At 44.1% G+C, this 26951-nt stretch overlaps 2 protein-coding genes across 2 annotated transcripts in view; one reads left to right on the plus strand and one right to left on the minus strand.

Annotated features, from left to right (window-relative positions):
- Hlcs (holocarboxylase synthetase) overlaps window positions 1–3698 on the minus strand; it is a 189277-nt gene extending 185579 nt beyond the window's left edge. The window contains exon 1 of the mRNA XM_058577279.1: window positions 3680–3698. The gene's annotated coding sequence lies outside the window, so the exon portion shown is untranslated. The remainder of the gene's footprint in view (window positions 1–3679) is intronic.
- Window positions 3699–15647: 11949 nt separating this feature from the next.
- On the plus strand, window positions 15648–25868 carry Ripply3 (ripply transcriptional repressor 3). The gene is made up of 4 exons (XM_046439116.2): window positions 15648–16036; window positions 16895–16967; window positions 21697–21764; window positions 24824–25868. Exons 1-4 carry the CDS (start codon window positions 15933–15935, stop codon window positions 25155–25157), a joined length of 579 nt encoding a protein of 192 aa, XP_046295072.1. The 5' UTR covers window positions 15648–15932; the 3' UTR covers window positions 25158–25868.
- Window positions 25869–26951: the final 1083 nt, after the last annotated feature.

A 26951-nucleotide genomic window follows, 5' to 3' on the forward strand; every position in this document is an offset into this window, starting at 1 on the left:
TGTTTATAAGAGTGATTTTTTTTATTTTTATTTATTTTTTTTTTTTTAATATTTATTTTTTAATTCTTGGCGGACACAACATCTTTGTTTGTATGTGGTGCTGAGGATCGAACCCGGGCCGCACGCATGCCAGGCGAGCGCGCTACCGCTTGAGCCACATCCCCAGCCCCAAAGAGTGATTTTTTTTAATTGGAAACTTTTAAATGTTGAATAACAGAGAACGTATAAAGAAAATTGTGGCATATCCACTCTGGGGATATGTTGTTGTTTCTTTCCAGAATTATTTGAGATTAAACTGCAGAAATCATGGCCCTTCACATCTAAGTACTCCAGGGTAAGAACAAGAACATTTCTCTTACTTAACCACATTGCAATGATTGAAGTCAGAAATTTTAAACTGATCCAATGCTAACATCTACCATATAGCCCATATTCACTTTTTGCCAACTACAAATATTTCCCCAGTAATATCCAATATGGTTTGAATGTGTCCCCAAAAGTCCTTTTGTTGGAACCTTAATTCCCAATCCTGCAGTGCAAGGAGGTGGAACCTAATGGGAGGTGGGATCTAATGTTTAGGTCAAGAGGGCTCCACCTTCATGAATGGATTAAGGCCATTCTCTTGGGAGTGGTTTGGTTGCTTTGTATAAGGCAGACTCTCCCTCCTTCTCACCATGTGTTGCCCTCTAACATGTTCTTACAGAGCACAAAGGCCCTTACCAGACCAGACAGGACTTCCCAGCCTCCAGAAAAAATAGCTATATAATTTTCTCTCTCTCTCTCTCTCTCTCTCTCTCTCTCTCTCTAATCAGGGATTGAATCCTGGGTGCTTTACCACTGAGCTACATCCCCAACCCTTTTCATTTTTTGTTTTGAGACGGGGTCACACCAAGTTGCCCACACTGGCCTTGAACTTGTGATCCTCCTGCCTTAGCTTCTAGAGTCACTGGGATTACAGGAGTGCACCACCCGCCTGGCTATAAACTCTTTTTTATATATTTCCCAGTCTATAGTTTTCTGTTGTAGCATCAGAAAACAGACTAATATACCCTTCCTAGCAATATTTTTTCCAGTTCAAGGACACAAATGCCATTTAGTTGTCATGTCTCTTTATTTCCCTTTAATCTAGTCTTTCATGACCTTGACATTAAGTCAGAGCCAGTATTTGATGGCTGGTCCCTCAATATGAGTTTGCCTGATGCCTTCTCATAATCTAAGGCAGGTGATGCATTCTTGGCATGATGTCAGTTCATCCCTTACTGGTGAGGCTGACCTTCATGACATGGTCCAGGTGGTACCTACTAGATTTATTCACTATAAAGTTTCCTTTTTTGCCTTTGTAAGTAATACATAATTTGTGGAGTGATACTTTGAGATTGTAATATTTTATTCCCCAGTAAGATTTTTCATCCATCAGGCTTAGTGTCCATTATCTATTGCCACCTGAATCCGTGATTACCATGATATTTGCAATATGGCAACTTTTCTAACTACTTTCCTTTAGCATTTGCTTGTTGGCAGCATTTATTCTACTGTAAAGAATAGCTGTCCCTACTACCTATATTTATTTGTTTGTAAGTTTATTTGCTTTTTAGTATCACTCTGGACTCATGGATTTTTTTTATTCATTGTGATCATTCATTATTGTCATTTATCATTTTGATGTTCCAGTCGTTCCAGGTTTGGCAACTGGAAGCCCTTGTGTCCTTCTGATCTATCTCCATCATTCTTTGAGCATCTCCTTGTTTTTTGGCACAAGCTATTCCTGGCTCATCTTTCACTCTCCCTGACTGAGCCATCTCTCCAGGGACCTCTGCTTCTTTTAATGGACAGTAGCATTTAGAAACCAAGACTGGGCACGAGGAATGCTCATTGCTATTCATGTGGCCTGTTCCCAGGCTCTTTGAGGGACCTATCTAAGAAACGGATTCTTAAAACAAAAAGCCTCTCATTCCAATCCACAAAACTCTTCCTTGCCTTCCCTCACTCCATATGAGTTTCCCTTTATCCCACAGTGAGAATCTTGGCTCCCAACAATATATTTACTGATTTGCTTAAACCTACAACTCAGAAAAAAAAAATACTTTCAGAATTGCTACACCATGTCACTACCAACTAAGTGAATTTCAATACTGCTTTGTATTTGTGTTAGCCTGTTTACACACAGAAGGTTTACAGCCAAAGAGAGCTCTTCAGAGTTATTTGGATTTACTTTTCTGTGGTTTATTTACTATGTAGATTATTTCATTTATGTTTGTGTTCAATTTTAAGGGTTTCCCCCCTCATCTTTGTTGATTTAACTTTAAAGTATTGAAATATTCACATTTCTAAAAGTCAAAACTACCCCAAAAAAAGCATTTTTGGAGAAACATCATTTCCTCCTAAATTTCCACCACATTTCCACCAACCCAGTAATCTGACCAATTCTTCCTGGTTTACTTTTCCTTTTTAAAAAAATAAAATAAAATAAAATGATAGTTGAATATTTTACTAATTCCCCCTTTTTTACACAAAAATAATACAATATAGAACCGGGGTTATGGCTCAGTGATAGAGCGCTTGCCTAGCATGTGTGAGGCACTGGACCACATAAAAAAATACACAAATAAAATAAAGGTATTGTGTCCATCTACAACTAAAAAAGCATTTTTTTAAAAATAACACAATATAGTATTCTTGTATTTAGCTTTTTTTAACTTATCAGTATGTCTAGAAATCGCTCCATATCCTTTCAAGAAATCTCCCTCTCTTTCACAACCGCATAGTACTGCATTGTGTGGATGCACTGGAGTTTAATGAATCAATTTCCTGTGTTTTAGCATTGAGATTGTTCCCAAGATTTTAACACTGCAAATGATGCTGCAATGAATAACCTTGTACATATATACACCATCATTGGTGTAGGTGTTTCTTTAGGGCAAACTCTCAGGGTAAACTGGGCAAATGGTAAATGCTTAGATGGTAGACATTGCCAAATTCCCGTGCTGCCCGAGTTGTGCCATCTTGCATTCCACCAGCAGTGCAAGAGAGAGCCTGCCAACCCACAGCCTCTTGCTACTTCTGCCTTTTTGCAAATTAAATATATTAGAAGTGATATTTCAGGGTACTGTGCAATTTCTCTCTTGTCAGGAGAGAAACTGTTCATCTTTTCATTTAACACCCAATCTTATGGCATTTTTGTACAGATGGTCCGTTCATGTCTTTTTGACTACTTTTAAATTGGATTTTGGATCTCTGTCATTTACATACTGGGAATATTAACACTTTATCTGTGATGTATGTTGCAAAAATCTTTTCGCAGTTTGTGTTTTTTTTTTTTTTTTTCCTTTTCGCTACAGTTTCTGTCTTTTCCACGTTATCACAGAGGGCGGGGCCCTCGAACAAGGCCCTGGGGCCGCGCCGCGCGTGCGCACTGACCAGCCGGCGCAGCAAAGGGGGGACGGAGGGGAGGAGCGCGAGCAGCGACCCGCAGCCGCGCTGCCTCGAGGTTCCAGCTGCAGTTCTACCGGAAGCCCCGCCCCTTTCAGGCGAGTGGCGTGGTCACCCGGCCGTCCTCGCTGCAGTACTGCGGCCCTGACTGACTGAGGGCGCCGTCCGCCTACTGCGGCAGCCCTGCTGGGCCACCCGAGCCCCGCGGCGATGCCCCACACCCGCCCGGTCTCGCGACGCGCCAACCTACTTCTGAGCTCGAGGTGGTGCCGTTTCCTCCGCTGGTGGTCGCGGGCGACTCCCTCCGCGCTGCGCCCTCTAGCGTCCAGCGGCGTCAGCCAGCGGGAAGGCGGCTCAGCGCGGGGCTGCGCTACCCACCTCCAGCCCTTGCTGCGGCCCTTGCTCGTAGGGGACACGGACAGCTCGGCCTCGACCTCTCAGGGCAAATATGGGGGAAGTGCCTTGGAATTTCAGCGTCCTCTCTCCCTCACTGCCCCTTTTCACACTCCTTGCATCCCTCCCTCCTGCAGCCTGGTATCGCATCTCAGCAAAGAGGGGGCCCTCGGCTCCTTGGGCTTCCGCCCTGATAATGTCTCCTTCGTGACGTGACACCAAACACTGAGATGCCCTTTCCAACACCAACAATCGATTCCCCAATCCACCGACTTCGACTGGGTGTCCAGCAATTCAAGGCCGACTCCAGCCCCAGGGTTAGCGGGACCCCCAGGTTAAGGGCTCAGCCCGGAAAGACTGCCCCGCATCAGACGCTAGCCGTAAGGGGGGTGCTCAGGCTACTCGCATTTCTGCCTGCCCCCTGGATTCCGAGGATTCCCAGGATCCCTATACCCCAGGTTCAGAACTCATGAGAGTTCGTTAATTGGAATTACCAGATTATTAAGATACAATTCAGAAACAGCCAAATGGCAGAGATGCTTTGGGCAAATATGGGGGAAGTCCCTTGGAATTTCCGTTTTCTCTCTGGGAGTTTCATCTTCCTGGTAATTCAGTATGTTCACAAGTTAGGAAGGTCTCAACCCTGTTGTTTAAGGGTTTTTTTTTTAATTGGGGTTTTATTACTTAGGCATTTTTTATTAAATATTGGCCAATTACGACTGAACTAAACCTCCAGTCCATTTTCTGTGGTCACCAGCCTCCATCCTGAATCCATCCAGGAACCCAGCAGTATCACCCTTAATAGCATAAACTCAGGTATAATTGAAAGGTGCTCCTTATGATAGCAAAGCAGACACTCTTGTCACTCAGGAAATTCCAAGGGCTTAAGGAGCTCTATGCAAGGAACTGGGGTCAATGACCAAATGTATTTTTTATTATACCATGCTTCTTAAAAATCACAACCTGCTCTAATTGTGAGAAATACATCAGACATATCCCAATAGAAGAACATTCTATAAAATAGCCCAACTACCTAAGAACTGTCCAGGTCACGGAAAACAAGAAGAATCTGAAGTACTGTTAAAATCAAAAAGAGCCTAAGGAGGCCTCATGGTCAAATGTACGGTGGTGTCCTACATGGATTCTGGAAGAGAAAAAGGACACTGGAAGAAAAATGAGAAAATCTGAATGAGGTATATGCCAATAATACAAAATATGTATCAATAATGTAAGATACCAGTATTGGACTCTTAATTATAACAAATACTATGCAATACATGTAAATAATGGGAAACTGGTTTATGGAAACTCCCTTGTAAGTTTTCTATAAATCCCAAACTATTTTTAACAAGTTTATTTTTTTCTTAAATTTAAAAGACCTTTCAATTTTGAGGACTCACCTTCTTTGAAAGGCAGAGGAAGTCATTTCATACATAACCACTTTGCTGTTGTACTTAAGTTCAGTATCCTGGCACCAGGGAAGAGAATGCTAGAATAGGAACCTTCTGTGAAGTATGGATAATGATAACTGTGCCTAGCAGATGCAAAAGGAATGCCAGAAAAGTCCCCACACGCCAGTTCTGCCAAGATGAGGTGCCGAGCCAGTCCTCAGCTCCTCAGCCAGAGTGAGGAACTATGAGGGCGTTAGAGTGAGGAGAGGATTGGGGTGAGATTTCTTTGGAGAGAACCCTCTTCTTGCTCTGGGGTTTCATCTCCTGGTCTCTCCATTCCCCAGGAAAAATCCAGAGAGCAGAAGGCCACTTGGAGAGCTTGATAGTGTATGTCCTTGCAATTGGGGGACCCTGTGGATGAGCATGTGACATCACCTAGGAAATCCAAGCATGAGTTGGGCTGACAGCTGCTCTGGTAGCAAGACCAGGAGCTAGGAGTGTGCTGCAGCCTTCTGATGAGCCTGTGCTCCTTGTAGGAGTCCTTGAACCAGAGGTGGATCAGATGGGGGAGGAGAAGGGAAGCTGACATTGGATCATTTAGGGTTATGTCCAAAAGGTCTGCTTAGGACACAGAGGGAAGAATGCTAGGTTTCTATGAGCTAAAGAAGTTATAAGTTATTTCCCTAAATTGAGTGGAATTCACTGGAATTAGGAGATCAGGGTAGAAATCTCCAGAGAAATTCCAAAAATACTCAGGAGAAGAAAGGACAGCAATAGCAGGCCCTGGGAGCTCAGAGCTTCCCAGCCTCCTCCACTCCCTCCACCCCTCCCCTGGTGGGAGCAAAACATCTGGGCTCTAAGGAGATCAGCAAGAGAGCTAGCGGAAACCCTGGACCTCACCCCTTCCTGCAGGCAGGCAGCCCCAAACCCTGACCTAGCTGCCCTTGGGAAGGCCCTGGAGGACTGATAAATATCTAGGACTGCACGGACTAATTTCTAGAAGTGATCCTGAAGTTGTCCCCTCCCTAAAGCCAGCAGGAAAGTTTTGGGTCTCTGAGGAGTTGAATTGTGTGTCCCTGAAAAAGAGATGTTAAAGTCCTAACCCCGAGCATCTCAGAAAGTGTGGCCTTATTTAGAAAGAGGGTCACTGGGGATGCAGTTAATTAAGACAAGGTTGTGCTGATCCAATAGACCGGTGTTTTTATGAGAAGCTAGTTGTGCGAGGATGGAGACAGATGGAGAAAGCCACCCGATGATGCAGAGCTGGAAGGCCACCAAGCCTAGGAAGATGCGAGGTTGATTCCCTCCAGGCTTCAGAAGGAGGATGCCCCCACCAACATTGAGATTTCAAACTTCTGGCCTCCAGAACTGAGAAACAATTAAGATCTGTTGTGGCCCCCCCAGTTTCTGGTATTTTGTTACAGAAGCCCTGGGAGGCTAACACAGTGGTAGTAGTTTTCCTCTGTGCAAATGAAGATAACTGGATTTTTTTGCGGGGTGGGTACTTGGGATTGAACCCAGGGACACTTAACCACTGAGCCACATCCCTAGCTCTTTTTCAATATTTTATTTTGAGACAGAGTCTCACTAAGTTACTAAGGCTGGCTTTGAACTTGTGATCCTCCTGCTTCAGCCTCCTCAGCTACTGGGATCACAGGTGTGCACCTCCGTGTCTAGCTCTACAGGATGGATTTTAAACAGAATATAAAAGATAAAGCTGTGTTCACTGTGTAATGTGAGTTATGCATACGATATACCAGTTACTCCAACTGCTGTGAAGAAAATCTCTCCAAGGGACCAAGGGAATGTGACAGGCCCCTGAGAAGGCGGCCTAGGTCTGTAGATGGTACCTAGCAGAGTGGCAAAAAACTTAGGCACACTTTCTAGGCACGCCCACACAGACGGCCACCCATGTGCCAAATGCTGCATGTATATTTAAGGTTATTCAGTGAGGCCTAGTTTGTAACAACAGAAGACTGGAAACTACCTGGATATGAGGTAGGGACAGTAAATAAATGGTGGTGCTACATGCACTAGAACACTACAGCTCTTAAAAAGGAGGGGAAGCAAGAAGAGAATAAGGAAGCTGTGTGAAATGTGTGGACTATGACAGGCCCCCTTGGTGTAAAAGGGTTGGAGGCTGGGCTGGGAGAGGAGCCCAGTGGTCAAGCTCTTCTGCTGAGACACTGGTTTCATTACCCAGCAGGGGGGGGGGGGATTAAAAAAAAGTAGGCAAGAAGGCTGATAACAAAATATTAATACATTTGCTTGTATTTACACAAGGGACCTAAAAGTGGTGCACATGAAGTGTTTATTTTTATTTTTATTTTTATTTTATTTTTAGTTGTAGATGGACACAATGGCTTTGTTTTATTTTTTTATTTTTACGTGATGTTGAGGATCAAACCCAGTGCCTCACTCGTGCTAGGCTAGTGCTCTTCACTGAGCCACACCCCAGCCCACATGAAGCTTTTAAGAATAGGGATACTTTGAGGAATGGGGTGCGTGGAAGCAGGGGAGAAAAGGGAACTTTTCACTGCATTGCTTTTTATAAGCACATAATCTACCAGTAAAATGAAACTAAAAAATGAAGGAAAACGTGGAGAAAACAGGTTTCTGTAGTGGGGGCAAGTTGGCCATATTGACTAGCAAGTGACTGTGGAAATCCTAGACTATTACAGCTCAGAATGGCATAAGGCCATCAGCTAGAATTCTCCAATAGCGAATGGGCAGTGGGCTGTGCAAGTTGACTAGCCTTTATTTCAAAGATTAGAAAAAAAAAATCTCTGTACCTTTCTAGGAGCCACAGAGGCCTAAGGCATCACTGATTTTTCCTCCTCATGTGCTCTGTGCATCTCGAGGGCTTTTAAAATATGTACATAGTCGTCCCTCAGCATCCTCGAGGAATTGATCCCATGACCGGCCCTTCACCCCACTCCTCTCTGATACCCAAGTCCACAGACACTCAAATCACTCATAGAACGTGGTCTGGTACTGGGCTGGGGGTGGAGCTCGGTGGTAGAGTGTATGCTTAGCATGTGTGAGGCTCTGGGTTCCATCCCTAGCACTACCACACAGACACACACACAGTAAAAATGATATACATTTCCATAAAACACATGACTATCCCCAATCTACTTTAAATCGTCTTTAGATTACTTGTACCATCTAAACAATGTAGGTGTTATGTAAATAATTGTTGTACTGTATTGTGTAGGGAATAATGGCAAGAAAAAAGTCTGTACATGTTCAGTCCAGGCATAATTTCTTTCAAATATCTTCCACCTGACTTTGGTTGAATCTGCAGGTATGGAACCTGCAGATACAGAGGGAGGATCAACTGTACATGGAATTATTTTCCCTTTCAATACTACAAAAACCCAGGAAGGCAGAGGAAACAGAGAATCTGAATTCAACTTACAGAGTTGAATTATCAGAACTTGAATTTCAGCATGGCCCAGAGCCTCAGTTTCATTTGGGGAGGATCAGAATGGGACAGAGGTCTTGCTCATTGCCTGTTCCCCATGATAAGAACAAGGAGGCAGCCCAGAAACTACCATAGGTTTGGCTTTTTTTTTTTTAATATTTATTTAGTTGTAGATGGACACAATGCCTTTATTTATTTCTATCTGGTGCTGAGGATCGAACCCAGTGCCTCACACATGCAAGGTGTGTGCTCTACCACTGAGTTACAACCCCAGCCCAGGTTTGGCTTTTTAACCATGAACTTGCAATCTCCTGAGCGGCAGCCAGTGGCCAGCTCCAACATGTTGGTCAGCCATCTCCAACTCACCTTTCACATGGGCGCTCCTTGAAAGCCAGCATGACTATGACATGAGATCAACTCTTTAACAGGTCACAGAGGGAGTGAAGGATTTTTGTTTGTGTGTTTGTTTTGGTACTGGGGATTGAACCCAGGGGTGCTTAACCACTGAGCTACATCCCCAGCCCTTTATATTTTTATTTTGAGACAGGGTTACTTAGAGCCTCCCTAAATTGCTGAGGCTGGCTTTGAACTTGTGATTCTCCTGCCTTAGCTTCCCAAGTTGCTGGAATTATAGGAATGCACCCCAAGGCCCAGCTGGAAGGGAAGTCTATGGCACATACTTGATCAGTCCCAGACTCTGGAGTAATCCTGCCTGGGTTTATTGCCCACCCTGATTTTTCTGGGTAACCTTGAAATAAAGATTTAACTTCTCAAATAGATTTTCTTGCCTGTAATACATGGGTAATACTACTGTCTCCCTTCTATGCTTATTGTGAGGACTGAGTGAATTAATACCCATAAACCACAGTCCCTGGCACACAATAAATAAATGCTCAGTAAATGTTAAAGTCATTGTTATTAGAATAGCTATATTGGTGCAACTGGCAAGTTATTCACTGTCTCCCATTATCTGATCTATAAAATAAAATGAACTAAGAACAATATTCAAGATCTCCTGACCATGGGGTCAGAGGAGATCTCCTCTGGCTATGATTTCTGGCTTTTCTGATATCACTTGGTCCATTTTTCTTTCACACAGCGCTGTATATGATCAGACACTAGGTTACTAATAGGAGTTTCTTCCATTTTCCTGTAGGCCCAATTAAAAGAGTGATCTCATTGTAGTGATAAACTCGGGAACCATCTTAGACACACTGTGGGTGCTGTTTTGGTGTCCTATGGCTGCTATTACAAATTAGAAAAAAATTAGGTGACTTAAATCAACAGACCTCTATTCTCTCACAGTTCAGGAAATTTGAAGTCCAAAATCAAGGCATCTGCAGGGTGCTATCTTCTGAAGGCTCCAGGGAGAATCAGCACCTGCTGCTCCTAGCTTCTGGTGGTCTCTGGCGATCCTCCAGGCTCCCCGGTTCACTCCAGCCTCTGCCTCTGTCTTTCCATTGCCTCTTCTCCTCGTGTCTCTGTGTTTTGCATCTCCTGCAGCCTTTCTCTTACGAGGACACCTGTCACTGGATTTAGGATCCACCCTGTCTTAATCCACTTTGTGCTTCTGTAACAGAAGACCTGAGGCTGCCTAGTTCTAGCATCTGGGAAGTCTGAGACAGGTTTGGCATCTGGTAAGGGCCCACTCTCCACTTCCAAGAGGGAGGGTTTTTGCTTTATTCTCCAGGGGAAGGAACACTATTCCCCATAAGGCAGAAAAGTGGAAGAGAAAGGGACAAGTCACCCACTCCAGGAAGGCATTAAACCCACCATGAGAGTGGAGCCTTCATGACCTACCTACCTCCTACAGGACCCACCTCCCAATACCATTTCATTGGCAATGAAATTTCCATGTGGATTTTGGAGGGGACAAAACTTTCAAACCATAACACACCCTAAATCCAGAATGCTCTCCTCTTGAGATCCCTAAATGAACTGCATCTGCAAAGGCCCTTTTTCTGGATAAAGTCACATTCACAGGTTCCAATGGCTAGGACTTGGACATATCTTTTGGAGGCCACTGTTCAACTCACTGCAGGTGGAATGCCATCCCATGTGCCTTCAGAACATCCTGATGTGAGATGTTACTTACCAAGTGCCACCTGGGGTAAAACTTTCTGCTTTCCATACTCTCTCACATTGGTTGTTAGCTGACAGTGTATCATTAAATTGGACAACTGCAAAATACTTCTTCATTTTATTCTGAAGCTATGGTCACATCTACACCCTCTCTAACACACGCTATATGTCAGAGGCAGTTCCAGCTCAGGACATAGCCACAAAGGAAGCAGACAAAGCTCTGTCCTTGTGGAGTTGACATCTTACTGGGAGAGACAGAAAATAAATGAAATGAGCTGGGGTTGTGTCTCAGCAGTAGAGCATTCACCTAGCATGTGCTAGGCACTGGTTCAATCCTGAGCACCACTTAAAACATATAAATAAATAAATAAAAATAAAGGTATGAAATATAAGTGATCCAGTAAGAAAGAGTACGTTAAATGTGATAGGTTCAGATGTGGAAAATACAGTTTGTTAAATGGGATGAAGAGGGAGGCGCAATGGCGCGCGCCTGTAAACCCAGCGGCTCAGAAAGCTGAGGCAGGAGGCTCTTGAATTCAAAGCCAGCCTCAAACACTTAGCAAAGCCCTAAGCAACTTAGCAAGACCCTCTCTCAAAATATAAAAAAGAGCTGTGGCTGTGGCTCAATGGTTAAACTGAGTCCAATTCCTGGTACCAAAAATAAATAAGATGAAGAAAAAAAGCAGGAAAGGAGGGCAAGGCATGCTGAGGGGTGTGTGTGTGTGTGTGTGTGTGTGTGTGCACGCGCATGCATGCGCGCGCACCGGCACATGTGTGTAGAGGTGAAGATGCTTTAACACGGTCATGGAACATGGAAGGTGTCATCCCCAGAGGGCATTTGAGTAAAGACCAAAGGAGATGAGGAGATAAGACTGGAGTGTCTGGAAGGCTTCAGGCAGAGGCCCCACGCAAGTGTGCTAGGTGCTCCTGGCCCAGGGACTCAAGGGGAGGCAGGCAGAATGCGAGGTGAGATTGGAGAGGTAAAGGACAGGGTGGAGGGGACATGAGGACGGTCTGGCAGCCAGGGCTATGGTCCTGGCTTTAACTCAGAGTATCTGAAGATGGTTCCAGCTTCCAGTCATCCGGTTAAGCTAGGACATCTGCACTCACAGAGAAAAGATGGAATAGAAACCTTCACAATTTCCCTTTGCAACGTGAATACGAATTTCATGCTAATTTTTTTTTCAAAAGCCAACTCAAGCCTTAACATAAAAATTTAAAACCAAATATATTTCATTCAACAATACTACTTCTGAGTATATACTCACAAGAACTGAAAGCAGGTAATTGTATAAATACTGTTCATAGCAGTGCTGGGGCTCAGTCAATGGTACCCCCAACCATGGCACTTTGGCACACTGAGTACTTTGACCTAAAGGAGACAGAGAGGTCCAGAGGCAGCCTGGGGGGGCAAAGTGTTTCTCTGACCTTCTGCCCTCCTTCCTCCTGCTCCCCTCCATTCCTCAAAGAGCTGGCCATAAAGACATTCTCTGCCTACCTTGTCTGATGGTAGGTCCCAAGACCCTCCTTCCAGAGGGACGCTGCCCCATACGTGGGAGGAAGGAATGCCGCCCAGAGCAGTCACAGAGAATCTGAACAGACAGGCCTTGCTGAGTTCCCCCTGTCAGTCTAGACCAGTTGCCCTTCTATGAAGCTGTCCACACTTCATCCAGCCTAAGCATAAAAACTGGCCCATCTCCTTGTTCCTCAGGTCATTGTTTCAGAAGCCTCCTATGTCATATAAAACTCTGATTAAATAAATCTGCTATGCTTTTCTCTTGTTAGGTGTCTTTTTGAAGGACTTTTATGATGGATGAGGACAGGTACCACCTTTTGTGTACCTATAGCAGGATTACTCAGTCTCCAAAAGGCGAAGTCATCCAAGTGTCCATCTACAGAGAACAGACTGGATAAACAAAATGTGGATTTCATGATGTACCTACACTCTCATAGTACTCAGCCTTAAAAAGGAAGAGAATTCTAACATGTTGAAGTGTGGATGGATTTCAAGGACAGGGTGCTAGGTGAAATAAGTTAGCCACAAAAAGAAAAACACCATGTGATTCCACCTACATGAGCCATCCACTTAGATCTAGAGTCAACTAAAGCAGAGACACAGAAAGAAGGGTGGCTGCTGGGGCTTGGTGGGAAGGGGAGATGCCAAGGTGTTGTTTAGGAGTTTGGGTTTTAGATGAAGCGTGCTAGGGATGGAGGTTACTGTTGGTTGTACAATGTGAATGTGTCCAGTGCCACTGAACTATACACTCATAATGGTTAGGATAGTAAATTTTAAACTATATTTTTTCACAATTTTCAGAAATGAAAATATGTAAATAAAAATTTAAACACCAAAACAAATGTACCTCTTTTTCCCATGGAACAAACGTACATTTTTTTTTTTTTTATTCTTAAAGAATCTTGGGCCAGTGATAGGGCTGGGGATGTAGCTCACGCGGTAGCGCGCGCCTGGCATGCGTGCGGCCCAGGTTCAATCCTCAGCACCACATACAAACAAAGATGTTGTGTCCACTGAAAAATAAATATTGAAATTCTCTCTCTCTCTCTCTCTCTTTCTTTCTTTCTTTCTTTATTTATTTTGGTGCTGGGGATCGAACCCAGGGTCTTGTGCATGCAAGGCAAGCACTCTATCAACTGAGCTATATCCCCAACCCTTCTCTCTCTCTTTAAAAAAGAAAAAAAGAGAAGAATCTTGGGCCAGTGATATAGTTCGATGCTAGAATATTTGCCTCACACACATTAGGCCCTGGTTTAAGTCCCTAGCACCACAAAATCTTTTAGAAAGTAACAACATCAAGAGCAATAATAACATCTTGTAGCTTCCAAACCCCCTTCCAGAGCCACACAACACTCCTTGGAGTGGATAACAGGAAATACAGCCTCACTAAACAGAAGGAAAGGAAATTCTCATTTCCCTGCTTGTCTTCAACACTGTTTATGTAAAAATATTCTGCCCTCTTAGATGTTTTGACTTTTGGTATCCTCCTCCTAGGCCACCGGAAACCCTCAGGGTTAACTCTCTATTCTTTGTTTCTAAACTGCCACTGAAAGTCAGCATATGAAAAAGGATTTTCAGTGAAAGACAGTTCAGCAAGAGATAGAATCTCCATTTAATTATTTCCTCATCACTGCCCAGGCAGAGATTCACTGCAAGTTCTGCCAGTTTCTCAGCTTATAAATCAGGGGCCTAATGAAGTTTCCTAACATGTCTACCCCTTCCCGCAAATCACTCCTCTATTCTAAAGATGTGCCATGGATTCAAAACAGTAATTCTATTTGGTGATACGAAGTCAACCATCTCAACAAACTTTTCTTTCTATTACTGTATTTTATTCATTTCTTGTTTGCTTTGTGGTGCTAGAAATGCAACCCAGGGCAAGCACTCTACCACCCAACTACACCCCTCCCCCAGCTGCCTTTTATTGTATTTTAATTCCTCTATCTGCAGAAAAACTTTCTAAAAAAACTCATTTTATCTTACAATAAATTTATTTTTTTCATTAAAACATAATTTGAGATTTTAATTATGACTTCTGTAGTTACATTCTACATCCTTGAGAACAGATTATCTACAGAAATTATTTGGAACTCTTCTAAGAAAATTTGTCTATTCTCCCTATTTTTTCATTGTGATAGATCCATCTCATTCCTATTTCAAAATACAATTTTAGTATTGACATCGGACACAGATGGACATTTGTAAGACACACAAAATATGTTATCAAACTTTCTCAGAAAGCTGTTTACCCTGTCCCCAGCTGCCTGCAAGACCTAGCTGTCCCGTTAAAACAACCCCTTCAGTGCAATGTGGCTTAAGGTGCTTTGCCTTCTTCCACCCCTCTCCTTTATGATCGAGGTCTTTTTAATCATTTGTATGAAGTTACTCGTCAACCCCCCCCCCCCATTACTGTTGGCCTTTAGGATCATCATTGTCGAAATCTTAAAGAAAAACTGTGGAAACATTTTAATCCCTTTTGGAGACTTTTTTAATCCATAAATTTAAATTATGCCAACTAGGTTCCAGTTCTCCCACGCAGCCTCACCGGCGCACTGCAGAGCGGTTCCGGGTGCAGCAAGGAACTCGGGAGTCCCGCGCTCGCGCTCTCCCGCGCCCACAGTGTGGAGTGGCAAGGCACTTAGGAAGGAGTGGTCCTCCAACCTTCACCCTGCGCGGGCAGCGGTGGTTGTCGCTGCGGCGCGCGCGCGCCCCTGGGAATGTCCCCAGGTTCGCTCCCGGGGTCCCGAGCTGGCACTGTGTCCGCACGCGGAGGTACCTCTGGGCCCAGCCCGGGGCTCACCGGAGAAAAATCCCACCGACCTCCCCAACAAGTCCCATAGGAAAGCCACTTTATTTTCCAAGGCTCCCAACGTTAGGAAGGCTGCTCTGATGGGACATCCTCATCTTGCTGGGTCTCCTCTGCGGCTCTCGGTCACCTGGGAGCGTAGCGCGCCTTCCCTTGGCCGCAGGTTCGAGCACCCACGTCTAGGCATCCTAGACACCCACGGTTCAGCACTGAGGACAGGGCAGGTTCACGCGGGTCCCCAGGGTTCTATAGCTGTCCCCCAACCCTGCCGCCGCCTTCAAATGGTGGAACTGAGATTCTCCGGAAATCTAGGGGCTAGATGCTCGCGGGTCAGAACCCGAGGTCCTCTGGGGACCCCTGAAAGGCGAAGCAGGGACCCTTCTCTTCTCGCACCTGGCGGGGACCCCTAGCCCGACAAGCGCCTGTCACCCCCAGTCCCGGAGGGGGCGCGCCCGGTGGAAACGTTAGCCTTGCCCTCCCTCTCCCGGCTTCCCGAGTCACTTCCCGCCGCACGGTCCCCTCCCTGAGCTTCCTTGACCCCGCCCCGCCCCTAGAGCCCCCTCCCCGGTTTTCCTTTGTCCCCTCCCCACCTTTGCCCTGGGCTTCCAGAATCCCCTGCTTGACCCACACCCTGCCGCCACCGCTTGACCACTAGGCGCCCTCCCTTGAGCTTTTCTTGTCCCCACCCCGTCCTTGCTTCCTCTGTCCCTTCGCGGGACTTCTGCCGTCTCCTTTCTCCCCTCTCCGAGATTTCCCTTGTCCTGTCCCCGCCCCGCCCCCGTTTTTAAACCTGGCGCGAAGGGCGCGAGTAGGTGAGTGCGCTCCTCCAGGCGGATCGACGCGGTCCTGTCGCGGGCGCCGCTGGAGGGCGCGAGCTCCGCCTGCACCATGAGAACCGAGCCGGCTGCCGGAGCCTGGGAGGGGCCGGGGCGCGTCTGTCACTGTCCTGGGAACGTTTCCCGGAGGCCGTCGTCGCCACACGGGCCCGAGAGGTGAGAGTGTCCCGCGACCCGGGTGGACGCGTGGAGAGGCACGTGCCTCATTTAAACTCCGAGAGCAGCAAGCTGAATGCTCTGGCGTCGCTAAGCCCCCCAACCCCCTGCCCGGGCGGAGTCCCCAAGCTCGACGGTGACGCTGAGCAAGTTCTTTAGCCGGAGACCTAGAGGGCTACAACGCTCTGTGGGTCCCAAGGCACAATTCTGAAGTACAGAGGCCCAGAAGGTACCTGGCCAGGAAATGGACCTACGTTTGAGCTGGGAAATACTGACGTCTTGGGCCCCTAAACGAACTTTGCAAAGGGATCCCCTGCACTTTGGCTGTCACAAGGTGATAGTCTTTGTTTTCCCTGTGCCCAGGGCTTAGCGTTGGCCATCCTTGGGCACCAGCCCTTTTAAAAGTAATAAAATGAAAGGAAATCAGATCAGCTGGGGAAGTAGGAATGGGGTTGGGTAGGCTAGGCAGCCTGAGTGGAGAAACAGATCTCCTTTGTGTCATTCTAGAACTCTGTAGAACCAACTCTGAGAATCAAGATCCTTCAATGAGGAGGTGCAGTTGAAACTAGTGACAAAGTAGCCAGCTATAGTGGGAAAATCCTGAGCTAAAGAATCCAGCCAGGATTAACTGGGTCAGAAATCCTTCAACTCATGTGTTTCCTTTACTTTCCCAGAGTCTAATTGAAGGCAGAAAACTGAGAAATACACAGGAGAGAAACACATAAGTAGCACTGATCCAACCCTAGGCTGACCCAGACACTAGATAATAGCTCTCATGGTATTTAAAGGACAGCCGAATCCCCAGCACTGGGGGCCGGGGAGCCTGGGATTCATTCTCTCCTTGTACTTGCTTTCCAGTTCTAGCCCAACACCATGGAGACCCTGGACGCTGACTCCAGCAGATGCAGAACTGACCAGAACTGGAAGCCTGGTAAGGTTAAGTGTGGATGTTCTAAGTAATCAGTCCAGGCAGAAAGTGGCACCTTCTCTAAAATGAAAGGACCTTGAAGGGTCTCCTCCTCTGCCCCGCCCTTGGTCATCTAACCTAGAGATGCCTCAAGGGCTGGGAATTGGAGTCTGTGTGAGTCAGGTGTTAACCAGACCTGAGTTACCTACAGATCGGGCTCCTGGTTGCTTATCCTTTCTTGAAAAGCAAAGCCCTTATGGCACATCAGTTTCTTGGGAATTAAAAGGTATTTCTTCCATGTTTGGGTTTCCGCAAATCTGGAGGTAGGAAGGGGGGCGGAGAAGGCTGCCACCATAGAGAAAAATTGAGTGTCATACCATTAATGCATTTTTTGCCACAGAGCAAATAAGGACAGAGCTTCAAATGGAGTGTCCAGAAGGTGCAGCTAAAAGCCCCCACCTGCCGTCTGGCCCTTTCTGAAGTACTTTCCACCCAGTCTACAAGCACTCCTGGGATAACTCATGTTGTCAGAGCAAATACACTCAACAGAGGGGCTTTGTGAACAAAGATTAATTGCCACTACTTTTTTTTTTTTTTTGTTAGCCTGGTAACTAAATTGCTTTTATTCTTATTGAAGTAATGACTTCCTTTCATTTGCTATATTTTAAAATGTAACTTGATGGCTGGCTTGCTTATTTATTTATTTATTTATTTTTGGTGCTGGGGATTCAACCCAGGGCCTTGTGCTTGTGCTTGCTAGGTGAGCACTCTCTAGGCCACACACTGGGCCCTAATTGGATGGCTTTTAAAACACTGTAAGAGTTAATCTGGCTAGGAAGAACTGTGTATTTGATTAACATAACATATGTGGCATATGGCTTAATATTTAGTTATCTGTAGTCTGGTAAGAAAACTTGGGTGTGAGAAAATAGACCTTCACCATATTTTAATATTTAACTAATCTGAATACTAGAAGTTTTAATTCAGTTATTATTAATTAAAGAATCAAGCAAATAAAATCTATAACAAATTAATAAGTGGTATAATTTTTAAGCCTATTTTTTAAATACTGAGAATTAACCACCGAGCCACATCTTCCAGCCATTTATTTTATTTTATTTTTATTTTGAGACAGGGCCTCACTAAGTTGCTGAGACTAACTTTGAACTCATTATCTGCCTGCCCCAGCCTCCTGACTTGCTGGGATTACAGGTGGGAGCCACTACACCCAGCTAGCCTAAATCATTCTTTTTTTTAAAAAAAAAAAAAATATTATTTTTAGTTGTAGATGGACACAATACCTCTATTTTTATTTATTTATTTTTATGTGATGCTGAGGATCACTAAATTATTCTTAAATGCAATATCTAATAATGGCAAATAGTTCCTTCTTTTGCCTTCAAACAAGTTTTTTAAAGCAGTATTTTAAAGGAGAGAAAATATGTTTATAATTACATTCAGTTTTCTTTTAAATGAAATATATGTGTACCATATTTGTTGTTTGCAAGAATAAAATAAAAATATAATAGCACACAGGATGTAGTGGCTCACGCCTATAATCCCAGCAATCCTCCCAACTCAGGAGGCTGAGGCAGAAGGATTGCAAGTTCAAGGCCAGCCTCAGTAATTTTGCGATACTCTGTCTTAAAAAAAAAAAAGACTGGAAACATAGATCAGTAGTAAAACGCAACTGGGTTCAATCTCCCGTACCAAAAAAATTAAAATTAATTTTTTAAAAATACTGTAGCACATTGCCTAATGGCAGTAGGTCCCCCGCTCCTTTGTGACGAAAGTAAAGCCTACCTTGCAGAGAAATGTTCAGCCGCAGCAACTCTAGTTGGCTGTCACACTGGATGAAGCAGTTGGTCCTTCGATCTGGATGGAGGTGGAAGAAGTTCCTTGGGCTGTAGACTTTGCCGGCTTGTTCCCCCACCCCACCTCCACCCCCACCACCCTCGCCCAGCCCTTTGCAGATCTCAATTGAGGAGCAGAAAGGACTGACAGAGCATCAGGACCGACCGAGACCTAGGCTCAGGGTACCCTCTGCTCATCCGAGGGGCCCAGCGGGGAGCTAGGGGAACAGTTCTTGTCAGTGCTCCTCTCCCAACCACGCAGGCTCTGGGGCCCTGTTTAGTATTTCTGGGAGTGGAAGGGGTCAGGAGCCTGGGGTGAGGCCCGGTGACCTAAGGCAGAGCTGCCCGCATGCACGGAGATCCAAATTAGAATAAAATCTGGATTTGAGGGAAGGCCTCAAGGACTTGTGCCGTGCCTTCCGCAGTGGAGTCGCCCTCACGTGGTGGTGCCGGTAGGGCTCCTACCTCCTGGACCAAGTAGACAGTGAAAGACAGTCTAAATGCTTAAAAATGTTTTTGGTGCTGGGATGGAATCCGGGGCCTTCCATATGCTAAGCAGGTGCTTTACACTGGCCTGCACCCGCATCCCCCAGCTAATCCCTTCTTGACCTCTATTGCTTTTCCTTCCTGGCGACTTGCCCACACTGCCCAGGAGGTGATTTCTGGGAGATGTCAGAGGTGGTTCCTTGAAAGGGTCCTATCTTCCAGGCTCCCCACACTTAGCTTTAGCTGGTCAGAGGCACAAGTCACTATCCAAAAGTCTCTGCTGGAATCCACTGTCTGGATTTTCAGAAAACACCCATACCTTAAACACACTGTTTAACTTGTGTACATTTCTGTTCCCATTAATTATCAAAATGTGAATATTGAGTCTCTTCCCTCAGTGAGAAAGGATCTTGAATAAAATCTTTTGGAAAATAATCAGAATATTTTAACACTAGTATTTTATTTATTTTTTTATATTTTTTTATGCTTTTTTTTAAAGAGATAGCAAGAGAGGAGAGAGAGAGAGAGAGAGAGAGAGAGAGAGAGAGAGAGAGAATTTTAACATTTATTTTTTAGTTTTCAGCGGACACAACATCTTTGTTTGTATGTGGTGCTGAGGATCGAACCCGGGCAGCACGCATGCCAGGCGAGCACGCTACCGCTTGAGTCCCATCCCCAGCCCCAACACTAGTATTTTAAAAGCTGTGTATGTTTGTGGGACACAGTTCTTAAATTTTATGTAGGTACATTGTACATTTCAGAGTCTAGTAAGAATCAGATTTTTTAAGGAAGCTATCCTTTCTCTGAATGCTTTCCACTGTGCATCCAAGTTGCATTGTTGTGTGTACCCTGTCTCGTCCCAGGGCATGGAGTTCTGCTCAGCAGGACAGGATTGCTTGCAGTGGAAGGGTGTGCCTGGTTGATTAGGTATAATTTATAATCACCACACAGCTTAACACAGAAGTAATTTCCTGTAGCCTCCAAAGCATGCATAAGATTTTATTCCACAAAGCTTTACTTTTCTTCCCTCAGCCAATCACAGTTTATTATAAAAATAGGACTGGATAAGCTGTGATGTCTGCAGAGGTATCCAGCAGGCCAGTTTCCACACACACACACACACACACACACACACACACACACATCCCAAGGTTCCACAGGAAGGAATGGCATGAAAACTGACAGTTTCAAAATCCTCAAAGTCCTTCCTTGCAATGCCAGAGCAGTTTTGTCCCATTCCTAATCCGATTATCACTGATATCTTTGGAGTCCCAAAACTTGGGGTTTCTGATCTACCACTCTTCAGCCCATTTTCAAATCATCCCAGACTGGTCCATTCCAGAATGCCTCACATCCCTCTTTTCACAGTGACTAAGCTTTCAGAGACCTGAGATCACATGGTGACTCCTGCCCCTTTAGACCTTTGGATAACCTGGCTATGTGTCAGGGCAAATCCGCTTGGGTCCAGCACCATCAGGAGTTTGGTTAGAACGGGCGCCACCCTGGACGGGCAGAGTGGACCATCACCTCACTTCCTGGTCAGCAGTCAGCATGGACTTGCCTGGCTCTCTGCATGTCTCTTGTTCTCATTAACATTGTCCTTAGTTGCCTGGTCTCAGATGAGCTTCCCTCTCTGCAGTTTCTGATATGCAGGTGATCACAGGCCCTTTGCATGGTGCTGAGGGCCTGTGGTGTACTCCAATCGCCTTTCCCTCCCTCCCCCTGGTTGTTAACTTTTGTTCAGATCTTTACCATCTCCCACCCAGACTGGTGCCTCCACGCCCTTACTTCAAACCAGCCCATGCACAGCTCTCAGCAGTCATTATTATCCTTAAAATACAAATTTGATTGTTGAGCTCCTCAGCTCAAAAATCAGTCTGCAGGACCAAACCCAAAGTTAACAGTGGGTTTTAAAAGAGTCTAGGATCAGAACTCAGCCTCGCATCAGAGCTGTGTGACAATCACAAATGTCTCATTCATTTCACACAGGGCTCTCCCATCTGAGTCCTCTATCTTCCTGTCTCTCTGACTATGATGCTCCACTCTGCCAGGAGTGTCTCAGAATTCTCACCCATGTGCCAAGGATATTCCTGCTAGGCCTCAGAGCCCTATTCTGATCCCTTTCCCTGTGTTGAATCAGGAATGTGTTGCAGTGGTTTGCTCTATACCATAATTATTTGTATACACATGCATTTCTCTCCATTAGAATGCAAAACATCTGTGCTAAGACCCTGAGTCTGTATTCTCCATGGTTAGAAGCCCTTACAATGCCTGGGACATTGTGGTAGAAGGAACTATCTGATATTGCTAAGATGTTTGAAATTGGTACTGACAGCAGACTACCTCTATTTTTTCTTTAAAAACTTCAATGGCTCCTTAATTGTTTCTGTGTATGTATGTGTCTGTCTTTACAGTGTGAGCCTGGGGAGAAACAACAGACTTGGAGATCGAAGGGGGCCTTTGGGTTTCAGCATCCTGTCAGGTAATATATGACTTCACAGTAAGAAATGTATCATTTTCTTTTAACATAAGCATTAATACACATTAGTATCTTTGTGTACATTCCAAAGAAGTAGAAAGGAATTCAATATATTCTCCAATATTATTTAGTTTTCTTATTCAAGGAATTTCAAGGATATTTTGTTAGATTTCTGGAATCTATTCACATATTCATTCATTGACTTATTGCTTCATTTGCAAGGCGGAATTGGCCTCTCTCTGTTCTTTATGCTTCCTGTCACATATTATGCTTTGTGTTAAATTTAATTATATATGAATTATATATGCATAGGTAGTTATTTGCATAGATGCTGAAATACATTTTATTTCTCTCCTGGTATATAAGCTAATATGTTGTCTAGTGCAAAGTAGATCTTCAAAATGTGTGCGTTGCATATGGGGGCAAATACTGGGTACTGGGTATGCATGTGAGAGCATTTTCCTCCAGTAGCTCTTGGTTTGTCTGTTCCTGGTCCTGGTGGTGACCAGGACTCTCCTGGCTGTTTCCCACTTACATTTCATTCATTTTTAGGCAAGTGGCTCATGTTCTGGATTTTTATCTATCTGTCTCTCTCTTCCTCTCTCAGCCTTTCTCTCTCCATCTCTCACTTCCTTCATCAGAGTAGACCAACCCTATTCTTCCAGCCATCCTCTAGGTGCTTTTGCCCCGGTTACCCTGGAAGGCTGGAAAACTTCAATCTGACCCAAAGACACTGTTTTCTAGAGATGAACCTGAGAGCCCATCAGACTGGTTAGTGTGGTTTTAGAAGAGGAAATGTTTCCTTTGAGGGGGAGGTACCAGGGATTGAACTCAGAGCCACATCCCCAGCCCTATTTTGTATTTTATTTAGAGACAGGGTCTCACTGAATTGCTTAGCGCCTCACTTTTGCTGAGGCTGTCTTTGAACTCAGGATCCTCCTGCCTCAGCCTCCTGAGCCGCGGGGATTACAGGCATGTGCCACCACGCTCAGTGAGAAGGAATGTTTCTAAGTGTCCTTTACATCCATGGTTTTCAATCCTGATAGAATCCCTGGAGAAGTTTTTGAAAATCCAGTTGCTTGGATGGCTCCCCACATGCTGATGCACCTGTGCTAGGGAGAGGCCCAGCATTTGCATTTTTATAGGCTCTCCAGCTGATCCTAGTGTGCAGCTGGGGTTGAGAGCCACACCCTACTGCGTTCCCTGCAAGGATCACTTTACCATATCCCAGGCCTGCAATCATGGGTGCTGCTGGGACTCCCAGATTTTTGATTTGCTGAAAATGCTGCGAGTTGTGATGCATGAGCTGCATCAGTATAACTGTGTGTTGCAAACTGGATATACAATTATTTCATTTTATTTTAGACTTTTATTATAGAAAATTTCAAACAGCCAGGCATAGTAGTGAACACCTGTAATCCCAGCAACTTAGGAGGCTGAAGCAAGTTCCAGGTTAACCTGGGCATTATAGGAAGACTCAGTCTCAAAAATAAAAAGAGGGGCTGGAGATGTAGCTCAGTGGTAAGACACCTCGGGGTTCAATCCCCAATACAAAAAAAAAAACAAAACAAAACATTTTTTTAAACACACACAGAAATGGCAGAACACCCATGCACCCATCTCCAGCCTTCATAATTATTATCAATATTCTTCTAACCTGATCACATTACCATCTCTCCAAACTATTTATGTTATTGTTGATATATTTTAAAGCAAACCTGGATGTCCTTCAAATTCACCTGCAAATACTTCAGCATAAACACCTAATTTTTAATATGCCCTCAAACTAAACTCTGCTTATATTCTGTCCTAGAAGTACAGACCATATGCACCCTCTCTGTTGCACAGTCTCTTAGCTCAGGACTGTGGACACTTTGGGCTGGATAATCCCATGTTCTGGGGCTGTCCAGGGCTTTATGGGATCTTTAATAGCATTCCTGGCCTCTGCCCATGAAATATAAGTAGCTTTCTTTTTTCAATTATGATAACCAAAAATGCCTCCAGATATTGTCGGACATGCCCTGGAGGTCGAGAACCACTGGTCTCTTGGAAATTTTAAAAGTTAAAATTGTCATGTTTGTTTTCTTTTCTTTTTTATTTTTGGCAGTACTAGAGATAGAACCCAGGGGCTCTTTACCTCTGAGCTACTTTGCCAGAATGTTTTTTGTTTTTAATTTTTGAGACAGGCTTTCACTAGGTTGCCCAGGCTGTCCTTGAACTTGCAATGCTCCTGTCTCAGCCTCTGCAGGTGCTGGGATCACAGGTGTGCACCATGCCCTGTGTTATATGGCACACCATGCCTTTGCTCTTCTGTCTAGAAGGGGATGTTGAAATCGGCAGGAATCAGTCAAGACCCTTCCTGAGAAGTTTGCAGGGAACCAAGCATGAAAATTAATAAATGAGAAGTACAAGGACAAGAGATTATGGGGGATATTTAAAATGTGTATAACTTGAATCCCAAATCCCACAATACCTGGAATCAATTTTTATATATTCAAGCTTTTTTTTTTTCCTCTCTTTTTTCCCCCCTAAGCACATCTTTTCTATTTTGTCTAAGCCAGGGATCCACCCCTCCAGGTTCTCTTACAGTAACATTTGGAAAATTAGCTGCTTCCATGGATCAGAATATCAGAGTAAATTTTCCTCCAGAGCCCAGAGGGTTCCATTTTCCATGCTCAAAAGATGGGGGTGGAATGGGGCCTGGGTCCTAAATGGGACATCCATTATCCAAGAGGACTCAAGTTGTCCATTTAATCAGAGTGGGCCTATTAATTCTGGAATCCAGTGTTTTCAGTAGCATATTCCCTTTGTTGAAGTGCACCTTTTCAGGTCTAAAAATTGATTTGCTCATTCAGAGTTCTGAACTAGTGTGGGGTTTATTACCAAGTCCCCTATCTAGGTGGCCACAGTTTCATGTTCTACTAACTTACAATCCATTGTATATAGGGAAGGCAAAATCAGACAGGAAGATGGGGGAGTTAGCTGCTTCTGGGGAAAAGAGTCTTGGTAGTGTAGGCCTGTTTTCGGGTTGATTAATGATGTATTTGTTTCTTAAATATTAGACTTTATTTACCCATTTCAAAGCGTCAAGAATACCTGCAGAGTTCTGGAGAGAAGGTGCTGGCCAGTTTCCCCGTGCAAGCCACCCTTCATTTCTACAACGATGAGTCTGAGCTGGATTCAGATGAGGAAGAGCAAGGGGAGGAAACGCAGACCTACCATCTTCCGTGCCAGGAGTCAGAAGGTCACCAGGAAAATGGCCCAGGGGGACAGGGCAGAGGCGGGCTGGTGAACCCATCTAGAGAAGGGGATGGCCTAAGGGGCGGCCTCCATGGTAAGGGTCAGCTCCCTCGTGGTGACCCTCCTGGGGGCAGTGAGTGCGTCTCATCCAAATGAATTAGGTCTCTCCCATGTCTGCCCCACTGGTCCCTGGGGCTGCTGCAAGACCCCTGCTTGTGTCCTAGAGACAGCCCCGGCAGGACATGACATCTTCCACTGGATATTCAGAGGCTGGGGACTGCGTGCGCTGCCTCTGCTTAGCAGGCTGAGAAGGCAGCTTTCACTCTTTCTTCTCCTGGTGATTCTTTTTTGGTGCACCCACGCAGACCTTTTCAGAAAAGGTGCCAGGACAAAGAGTCTGTGTCCACAGGTTGTTATCAGGAAAGGCCAGCTTTCAAAGCTCACTCAGCGTCATCATGCTCCTCATCAGATTACAAGTGATTCCTGTTAACAGGCTGTCACCCATGCTTGCCTCTCACTTAAACGGAGTCATAATGCAGCTATTTTTGCTTTTGCAAAAATAATTTAAATATTAAATCCCAATTTCAACTCATTGTCCAACGTTGATTTGGTTGCTCAGTAGCATTCTGAAAACAGTTTTTCCTCATGACAAAAAAATCAGAACCCTAAATAATTTACACATGAGTAGCAATAAAGAAGATATGAATTTCTCTGGAACAAGATAAAAAATGTATGTGATACTTATATAAGGGTTGTGTGTATGAATATATAGGTTGTAGAGGGTTAACATTTTTACTTGGTAACTACTTTAAGCTTGTTACTTGAATGAAATAACATTTTCCAATTAAAGTATCTGGTATAAAATCATTTTGTATTTTACTTTTTGTTGATCAAAAATGATTCCTTGAGGTTTTTTACTTAATTATCCTACTTATAGTTGTCTTCCTGTGTATAGTATATTACATAAATTTCTACTTAACATAAATATTTTAAAAGAATATATCACAATCATCTGTTTTGGCTAAGATGTTCTTAGACTTAGTTCCTGTGTTAAAGTTTTTCAGGATTCTTTTATATTCAACAATTCTAACATTATATTATTTTTCAGAATGTAGAAAAAAAATTATAGGAAAGAAAACAAAATGGCTTACAACCTCACTGCCCAAATAACCTATTAATATTTTTAAAAAGGGAAGTTTGTGCAAATATTTTAACAATCTAAAGAGTATAGAAAAATAAACACTGTAAAGTAAAAGTCATCCTTCTGTTTTCTCTTCTCTCTGCCTAAAAGAAGCCAACATCAATTATTGTTTTTTCTCCGTTTTTTTTTGGGTGATCATTTGATCTTTCAATTTTTTTGTTATTGTATTTAAACAAATGTAGGGTTATTTTTTTTCAAGACAGTTTTAATCTTTTTATTTTATTGTTTCTTTAATCTGTTTAAAGTTTTTTTGTTTTTTTTTTTACAAACTTCAAAACAAGTACACCTGGGCTTCTTCGAAAAAGGAATTGAATTCATCTTCTACTTTGCAGGGTTTCTGTAGAACAGTACTAGAAGTCTTACCCTGTCTCCTTCATGTGTTGATTGAGATGAAGATTAAATAATCACACTGCCTTTGTTTAGTTTTCTTAATAAATCAGTTTTACTGAGAACTAAAATCTAGTCCAATCACCATTAAGAAACCAAACCTAGTCTGAATTCTGGCACCAGACTCCAGAATTCAAAATATAATGTGTGGTAGTTTTCTAAAATTACTTAAAATTGGGCCAGCTTAGTGCAAGTACTGAAAACCACACACTTTTGCCGTGGCGTGCTACAGAATCACAAGTGCTGCAGGCCTGATATTCATGATGCTGAAGTTCAGGGCTCTGGAGATCTCACTGAACATTGTGGTTACATGAATTAACTAAATAATGTCCCAAACTTCCAAGTTCCACACTGCAAAAACA

The sequence above is a fragment of the Marmota monax genome, unplaced genomic scaffold, assembly GCF_021218885.2.
Source record: "Marmota monax isolate L192 unplaced genomic scaffold, Marmota_monax_Labrador192_F-V1.1 WCK01_AAM20220418_F8-fsc00125, whole genome shotgun sequence".
NCBI classification, from domain to species: Eukaryota; Metazoa; Chordata; class Mammalia; order Rodentia; family Sciuridae; genus Marmota; species Marmota monax.